General features: G+C 46.4%; 1 protein-coding gene across 1 annotated transcript; it reads right to left on the bottom strand.

The window, feature by feature from the left end:
• Nucleotides 1–5,480: 5,480 nt before the first annotated feature.
• Nucleotides 5,481–8,603, bottom strand: DYNLRB1 (dynein light chain roadblock-type 1; the record flags this gene model as incomplete). Its single annotated transcript, XM_031064939.1, has 3 exons — nt 5,481–5,984; nt 7,055–7,222; nt 8,516–8,603. Coding segments are annotated over 3 exons (300 nt in total), but the record flags the coding sequence as incomplete, so codon positions are not given.
• Nucleotides 8,604–8,867: the final 264 nt, after the last annotated feature.

Here is an 8,867-nt window from a genome sequence, read left to right as displayed (position 1 = left end):
CAGCACCGAGGGACCCCCGGGCCACGGACAGCACCGAGGGACCCCCGGGCCACGGACAGCACCGAGCGACCCCCGGGGCACGGACAGCACCGAGCGACCGTCGGAGCACGGACAGCACCGAGCCACCCCCGGGGGCCATGGACAGCACCGAGGCACCACCGGGTTTGGGCCGTACAGCCCAGCCCGTGCCACCCCTGCCATGGGCACGGACACCTTCCACTGTCCCAGGCTGCTCCAAGCCCTGTCCCAGCCGGCCTTGGACACTCCCAAGGATGGGACAGCCGCAGCTTCTCTGGGCACTCTGTGCCAAGCCTCGCCATCCTCACAGGGAAGAATTCCTCCCCAAATCCAATCTAAATCTCACCTCTTTTAGTCTAAAACCATTCCCTCTTGTCCTATTACTATCTGTCCCTCTCTTTTTTATAAGCCCCAACATGGCAGAGAGCAGCTGGTGACACAAGGACGGCTGTGCCATAGGAACACTGTGGCAGAGCATCCCCATTTCCCGATGGGACATAGTGGTTTATTCAGAGGTGGCCCCAAACATGAGCATTTTTTCCAGTTCTGATGGAGCAGAGCACCTGAGGGCCCTGCTTAAGACAGCAGAAGTACCCCCGGGCTGGGATTTCCAGAGGTGCTCAAAGGACAGAGGTGTCCCTGACTCTGGCCTGCAGTGGCACCTTCTGCACATCTTGACTCAAGCACCTCCCAAGCGTCACTGCCAGCTCTGGGCAGCAAATGTGGCTGTCGTGAGAAGGGTGGAGGAGAAGGAAGGATTGTGTCAGGATGAAGCCACAACAGCTCAGACCACAGATTCCAGCCAACAAACCTGGACAGAAACTACTCTCTCACAGATACTCCAACATTTGTGATTCCCACATCTACCCCAATCATCTCCCCGCTAACGAGCCCCTTGTTCTCCCTGCTGCATTCACAGCCATGGCTATGCTGAATATATTAAAGCCTGCAGCACAACTACAAATAGGGCAGCTATTTCTGGAGCTGGTAAATGAATCAAAAACAACTGCAAACAGAGCATCAGTGTTTCACCAGGTCCAATATCCCTCCTCACTGCACGCCACAACAGGAGCTCATTTGGAGCAGCGTCTCATTGTTACAGTGAATTGGCACAAAACAGGAGTGAACACAAAATTTTAAAGGATTAAGTATAACCTTGGTAAAAAAAAAAATACACGAAAGATGCAGTTTTGAAAGAACTGCTCCAATTATTGTGTCACCAATTTAAACAAATATATGATTAACAAGAATTGAAGATATTCTTGTTTCCTGGTTGAGTTTACCCAAGAAAGAAAACACTTTCATGGCCAATATAATGGATTTTCCTTGACCAAACAGTAGTTAAACAAGCACACACTGGTAAGGAAGTATAAACTCTTCAGATTCACTTTCATAATTAAGATACAAGTAGAGATATTAATCTCTCTGTTAATCAGAGAATACTGAAGGGAAAGCAGCAATGTTGAATCAGACATGGCAAGTGACGACCCTTACAGACTTCATCCTCAGCAAAGGGACTTGTTACTCTTGCTATAAAGTGTGAACCTCTTTTCAATGAGAGGAATGTGAAAGCCTTTCCAATTTAGTGATGTGGCCCCTGGTTTTATCCCTGCAGATCTCACTGCAGTACTGGGGCCATAATTCCACAGAATATTATTCAGACACCTGGAAAGGGACAAAAAACTCCATTTCATAGGAGCTCTGGAGCTTTTCAGCATGTTAGTGTGCTTCCAGAAGTGGGATATGGGTCAGATAAGTTTGATTTTATTTATCCACTTCTTCCTTCAACCCTCAGCTTCCCGAACAATTCTGCACACATAAATGCCTCTCTTGCCTGGTCTTACTGATGTCACTGGCAAAACTCCTCATTTAAGGAGATGCATTTCAGATCCAAGCCCCCCTCTCCCCCAGTCGGTCAAAGGTTTAAGGCACCAGCAAGCTGTCCTAACATGACCTGGAATCAGCAAGGAGCTTCCCACATGCCAGCATTCCACAGGGTAGCACCTGATAAGGAGCACTCCTGGATCTTGTGAAACCACAGCAGTGAGGGAAATCTCCCTGAAGGAATCCTGTAATCCTGGCAAAGGAAGTGTGTTTTTGCCAACAGAACTGTGTTGATGCTCAGGCTCCTGCTGGCCCGGGCAGTGTCTGAGCTCCTGCAGCCCCAGCTGCTTCTGCTTCTCCTGCAGCTGCTGGGTCCCAGGATTTGTGTAGCTCTGCTCACCTTAGCCCAGCCTCTCTTGGTGTGAGATCTTTGCCTTTGTCCCCTAGAGAAGTAGCTAAAAGAAGATCAAACATAAATCACAGACTGGTTTGGTTGGAAGGGACCTTAAATCAGATTGGGAAGGACGATGAGATGCTTGAGCACATCCAGAGGGGGCAGCCAGCCTGGAGAGGGGCTGGGAACACAAACCCTGAGAGCAACCCCTGAGGGAGCTGGGGGTGCTCAGCCTGGAGAAAAGGAGACTCAGGGCTGCCCCCATCACTCTCTGCAGCTCCTGAAAGGTGCCTGTGCTCACCTGGGGCTGGGCTCTTTCTCCAGCAGCACTGACACAACCAGAGCACACAGCCTCGAGCTGCACCAAGGGAAATACAGGGTGGAGATTGGGAAAAAGTTTTTCATGGAAAGAGAGATAAATTCCATATTTCAAAGTGCACAGACAGAAGCAGGAGAGGCAGTTAAGCCTAAGTGTAAGCAGAAAGGAAATCTGCAACAAACCAGTGTTTAAGAAACACTGTTGTCACTATAGGACACGAAATAACATGAGGTGCACACACTGCTGTTCTCAAGGTAAAAAAGGGAAGTTTATTTTCTGACTCTAACATTTATAGATTTCTAAAAGTGACAGTGCATTGGAGGGTGACAGTGCCACCTCTCCAATGACACTGGACAAACCAACAGTCCATCAAATTTCTCTTCTTCCATAAAAGAATGCAAAACAATAAGTTATTTACAGAAAGTGTGTGAGAAAGTTTGCTACAAGAATGTAAACATCAGAAGGTTTAGAAAATCTTAAAAAATCAGGGCAACACCTACCCACACTTTTCCACTGTCCCAGGTTGTGGCCTTGGACACTTCCAGGGATGGGGCAGCCACAGGGATGGGGACTCCTCCGTGTCCTGTATGTGAAGGACACTCATCAACCATCTTAGGCAGGGAAGGAGTTCCCTGGGAGGGCTCTGGAGCCAACACAAATCCACACAAGGTGTCTACAAGCTCAGTAGACAGTGTTTTACAGTGTTACCTCCACTCCTCTGTCAGAGCCTTATCTCAGCAGAGGCAGCCCATCCTGGGGCCCCAGGTGCTGCCCTTCCCAGCCCAGAGCCATGCCCCAAACTCCCTTTCATTACCTTGTTAATCCATCAGGCTTTGTTTTCCCAGCAGCAGATGTTTCCCCAGCCTTCAACAGGGATCCCCCAAAACCAAAACTGACTTTTCCAAGACAGCAAACCAGGCCAGTGTCCAGCCCCAGCACAGAGCAGCTCCAAGGTGCAGGTGGCACAGGCTGCCCAGGCCTCCTGTGATCCTGGCTACAAAAAAGGACTGGAACCAAAATGCTCATTTTTCTACTCTTCCTCAGTTTGGCAGTAATTTTACCATACAAATAACCAGGCTCAGAGTCACGAAGCACAGGACCAAAAACTGAGCTCCATCCATCCTTTTTTTTTACCCTGTTTATGATAAAGTAGGAAAGTGAAACCCTCCCTTAACTTTCACACATGGAAATTGCTGCCATCTCTGTGACCCTCTAATGGCTCTGATTCAAATAAACTTCAGTTTAGTTTATTCGTTTAGTTACTATTTAGTTTAGTTACTTTTTTCCATAGTGACTACATGGCAGTTGTTGTTCTTCAGCTTCCTTCACCTCTTGCCAGTTTTAAAAAATAAACCTGAATTAATTTTGGGTGCTGGTGTAAAGGTGGCACTACATGGCCAAAGTAAGGCCCTGCCCAGATGGATCTGACCAACTCCTTGACTCCAAACCCAGCTTAAGAGCCTTTCTTTCAAATCCCCAAGTATATTTCATGCCAGGCTGCTCTCAATCCTTGAGATAAAACCCCCAAACCAACCCCCAACCCTCCAACCAACCAGCACACAGCAGGAGCTCAGTCATTTCATGCAAGTTTATGATCTCAACACAACAGAAAAGGGCCATGATCTTTTGTTTTGCAATAGGTTATTTATTACACCTTGTTTTAAGTAAAACCAACACTCAACACTCTCTGTCCCAAGCTACTGGTAGGACAGCTGCCCTTAAGGAAGTGTCCAAAAGAATGCAGAACACTGCAGATTTTCCACTCTTCAGAGAAGTAGCACTGCCACCTACTTGGGAAAGCCAAAATCCATAAGCAGGTCACCATCTCCAAGGAAATATTCCTCTGGGTTACAAAGAACAGAGAGATATCACTGAGGTCACTTTTTTTTTTTTTTCCTGCCTTGCCTCATTGTTCAGTTTTCACCCAGACTTCAGCTTGCTGGAGGTAATTTCTTTGGGAGGCAGCATTCAGTTATTGCAGATCACAGGCATTATGTAAACTGCTGTGTATCAGGAGCTGCTCCAAAGGCCAGGCAGGATTCCAGACCCCACTCCCTGTTTTGATGGAATGGCTCAAACCAGACCTAGTGCAAAGGGAGAAGCAGCTCATGAACAGCACCAACCAACACTGAGGCACAGGGGCAGCTGGGACACCCAGAGCACTGATGCTGCAGGGCTGCAGACCCCAGCAGGCATTTCTGACCTTCAGGGTCATGGCCACCACCTGGAAGATTAGACACAGTCTGAAAATGCATGTCCAGGTCTGAAAATGCACAGACAAAACCCCAAACATGCAGGTTACCCTGGCTGTTTGAGTCCCCACACAACCACCCTTCCTGGGGCTCTGAAAGCCACAAGTGTCCAAGTCCCAAGTCAACACCAACATACTAACATTTTTACCAAAATCTCCACAGCTGCACTTACTGTAGCACTCCCCAGCCCTGTTAGGTTTGTTTTGGGTTTTTTGTTTGTTTTACTTTTGTTTTGTTTTTGTGGGGTTTTTTTGTGTTTTTTGGGTTTTTTTGTTTTGTTTGTTTGTTTTCTGGTTGTTTTTTTTTTTTTTTTTTCTGAAGAAAAAGTCCACCAAAATAACCCCTTGCACATTTTGGAGTAATCAATAAAAAACTAGTATAGGAAAACAGCAGATCAAACTGGCTACAGAGCTGTGAGACCTCCCATGGGTGGGCTTGATGGCCTTCCTTAGCCATGAAAATTCTGTCTGGAGCAGAGGGAAAGTGGCAGGAAAACACTTGAACACGAGAGCCAATTGTGAGTGCACTGCACATGCCCCTGGGCCAAATCCTTGAAAGAAAGCAACAGACAAACAAAAATAGTCCTAGGAAGGTTCTGGTTTTTGAAGAAAAACTCAATCAATCATGAGAAAACTTAAAATCTTCAGAAGAAAAACACATAAGACAAAACCAGTTACTGGTGACACTTTTTAATTTCTTATGGTCAGATTTTTTTGAAGTAAAACCAACAGAGTAAGACAGAACTAGAGGACAGGCAGTCATATTTACAGCCACTCAAAACTAAGAGTGTAAAAGCAGAGCTCAGTGGTGAAAGAAGCACAGAAGCGTACAAAGAATAGTTATTTTTGGTTATTATTAGAATTTTATTATATTATTTTAGCTATTAAAAGAATCTGTTGCATTTTTTACTGCCCAATTCCAACTCACCAGCTCCCACTCAAAACGACTTGTGATACAAAAAGCGACATTTTTCTGTTTGTAGACAACAAAACCACCTGCTTTAACTTTCCCAAGCCTTACTGAAGAGTCACAGCACAGTTAACACTAATGCTCTATCTTTTACCATTAAATAAAAAATAAAACAGGGAAAATAAAACAGGCAAAGGGAAAAAAACCAGACTGAGTCAGTGTAATCATTCAGTTGGATTCTGGATGACAATCAGGAAATAGTCTTTATCTGGAGAGGAAAAAAAAAAAAAGAAAATTATTCTTTCACTGCTGGTATTTATATACAGAAACAGTAAATTCCAACATTTTTCACATCTCTCTGATGTGCTGTGGGAACTCCAGAGCCCTGACATTCATTCTCAGTGAGCAAAACAGGCTCCAAGTGTCAGGTCATTTATTTTATGGGTTTTACTGAGAAAAACTCTCAGCTTTAGAAACTGCACATTCCCAAGGCAGCTGAATTTAACCCAGTTTGTGCCGGGAAACTCAGTAACTGGCACGTGCCACACTGGTGCATGGTGGCCACTGCCCTCCTCTCACAGGCACACTGGGGCTGCAGCTGTTTTTGCTGGAGCAATGCTTATTCCTCTTTCCATCCTGCCTGTGGAAATCTGAGGCTGCCTCAGCACGAACCAGAGCCTGTGTTAAGATCTGCCCTGACCCAAGCCTGCCATGGGGAACTGCCATGCTCTGCTTGGCCTCTCCACCAGCCCCATCCCAGCAGGGAGCACGCAGGGATGGGGCTGAATTCCTGCCACATGAGCGACCTGCACTCATCCCGCTGCTTCCCGGTTTGGAATTCAACAAAATGCTGAGGATGTTTCCTGAAAAGAAGGTTGCTGCTGCTGCTGTATACCATGACTCATGATTACAGCTACTGTGTGCTCTAATAATTTTCTCAGAACTGGAAAGTCAGGACTGTCTTGTTTTATCACTCAGTCCACAGTTCTGAATGGAAATTGCTCCCAGAATGTCTTTCTTTCCAAATCCTAGGGTTTTATACTGAAAAACAAAGCATGAGAGGGCGCAGCACCCTCTCAAGCATTATCTAATACTTTCTACTTTGATCTACACAAAATGAGGGAAGAGATTTGCCACATTCAAACATGACAAAGGAAACTTAGGTCAATGATAAGGCTTTCAACTCTCCAGAAAGTAGAGCAGCTTCTTGGAGAGAAGGGATTATCCAATGTGAACACAAGCAGCAGGCAGATTCCTTCCAGGCTGACAGTGTCAGTTTCAAGTGAGAACAATCCTGCTGGATTCCCAGATTGCTGCTCCCACCCTGCTCTCTCCTACCTGGAGCAACCATGATTTCGTTTTTCTTGGAGCGGATGCGCAGGAAGGTGAGGTCGTTCTGGGGGTCGATGTCCCGCACGGTGCTCCTGGCCTTCATGATGAAGCTGTGCATGAGGCCGGCGTACTGAATGGTGGTGGAGTTGTCTATGGTGCTCTTGATGGGAATACCTGCAGGACAGGGACAGCAAGGCTCAGGGACAAACCTCCAGAACCAACCCTGCTCTGGGCACCAGCGGGTCCAACCTCAGTTGCCACTGCACCAGGGGTCAGGAGTGTCCTCTTTGAAGGCAAGAGGAAAACACGAAGAAAAACAAAATAGGAAAAAGCTGAGATGTGGGACCACAGGTATAGGTGAGAACTGTTTACCTCTAGTAGCACCAGTGCTTTACTTTTTCATTTTGAGAGTTAAAAATAGAAATAAATTAAACAAAAATAATCATCTGGAAAGGAGAGAAGAAATACCAATGTTGGCTGCGTTTTCTCCTGACTGGGGACACTTTTTTTACTACAGAAAGGATCCCCTACACCAGTTAAGTGATATTGAGCTACACCAGGCTGGGACCCGTGATTATGGAGGACATCAGCTGCTGCGTCACACAGCTCCAACAGTCAGCCCTAAGAGGAGGTGCAGTCCTGGGAGGTTCCTGGTTCAGTGATACAGCCTTGAGGGCAGACACACTGTTCAGCCAGAGCTTTACAGAGCTCCCTTACACTTCAGCCACCCATTAGATGTGTCTTCCCTCCAAAAGCCAGTCAAACCCCAGCTCCTGGGTCAGAACACAGCAGCCAAGTACCAAATTCTGCAGGGCAGAACCAGGTGTCTGTTCCAGTAACTGCAGCACAGAGAGCACAAACCACTCAACCATCACAGAAAAGCAGCAAGCAGGAGCCAAGCTGCATGATCTGATCCTCAGTATATTCACATGTTGCTGCTGTCATCTTTTCTAAGGATTACTTCCAGGAAATATTCAATTTTTGGGCTGCTCACAGTGTATTGAGAATGCTCTGAAGAAGTTGGTCTGTTGAACTCTTCAGAGACTCCAAAAAGAGACAACTTGCTGATGAGTTCCATGAGACCACAAGCACTAGACAGTGCTAAAGAACTGGAGCCTGCCAGGCCAGCAGGCTTTTGGACAGGTCCAGCAGCAAGATTTCCATCTTGTGAGAACCTCAGTGCTACTGATGAAAGTTTTCACAGACCCAGTTTCAAACACTGCCATAATTCAAATATTACAATGCTTTTGCAAATTATTTTAATTTATTTCCTAAAATAATAATGTGAGCTTCCAGAAATTGGAAACCAATTTTCTTTTGCAGCCTGACTACTGTCTATCTCCTTGGGCTGCAGGAAAACCTCTCCCAAAGCCAGACTCTAAGCTAAGTGCAAGTGGTACAAGCAGCAGCCCTCAAAGAGGTGCTTGGAGTGAGCGATAGGTCAGAAAAGTGAGGCTGACACGGCACCTTCTGAATTAACCACGATGATTCCCTGCACTCCTTTCTGGCTCTGGATTCGCTTCAGTGTTTCCTCCACCTCAGCCTGCAAGACAAAGCACAAATCAATGCAGGGTTACACTGTTACAGCTGCTCCTTGCCTCCCACCAAAGCTTTAGGATAACGTGGCTGAACACAAAGCTGCACAGGGATGATTAAAAAGCCACTGCCTACACTGGTTTATACAGCCAAATGTCTGTACTTTGGTGCCACCTTTTCTACATGACCTTTCCAGTTCTTTTCCATCTGCCTGTCCTCTTCACTCATTTGTGATTATCATCCTGGAACTCCCCTCTCTCCTCCTCCCCAAGCCTCCTGCTGA

The sequence above is a fragment of the Geospiza fortis genome, unplaced genomic scaffold (genome assembly GCF_000277835.1).
Source record: "Geospiza fortis unplaced genomic scaffold, GeoFor_1.0 scaffold39, whole genome shotgun sequence".
In the NCBI taxonomy this organism is placed as follows: domain Eukaryota; kingdom Metazoa; phylum Chordata; class Aves; order Passeriformes; family Thraupidae; genus Geospiza; species Geospiza fortis.
The sequence above is the reverse complement of the archived record's forward strand: the minus strand, read 5'-3'. Positions and strand labels throughout refer to the sequence as shown.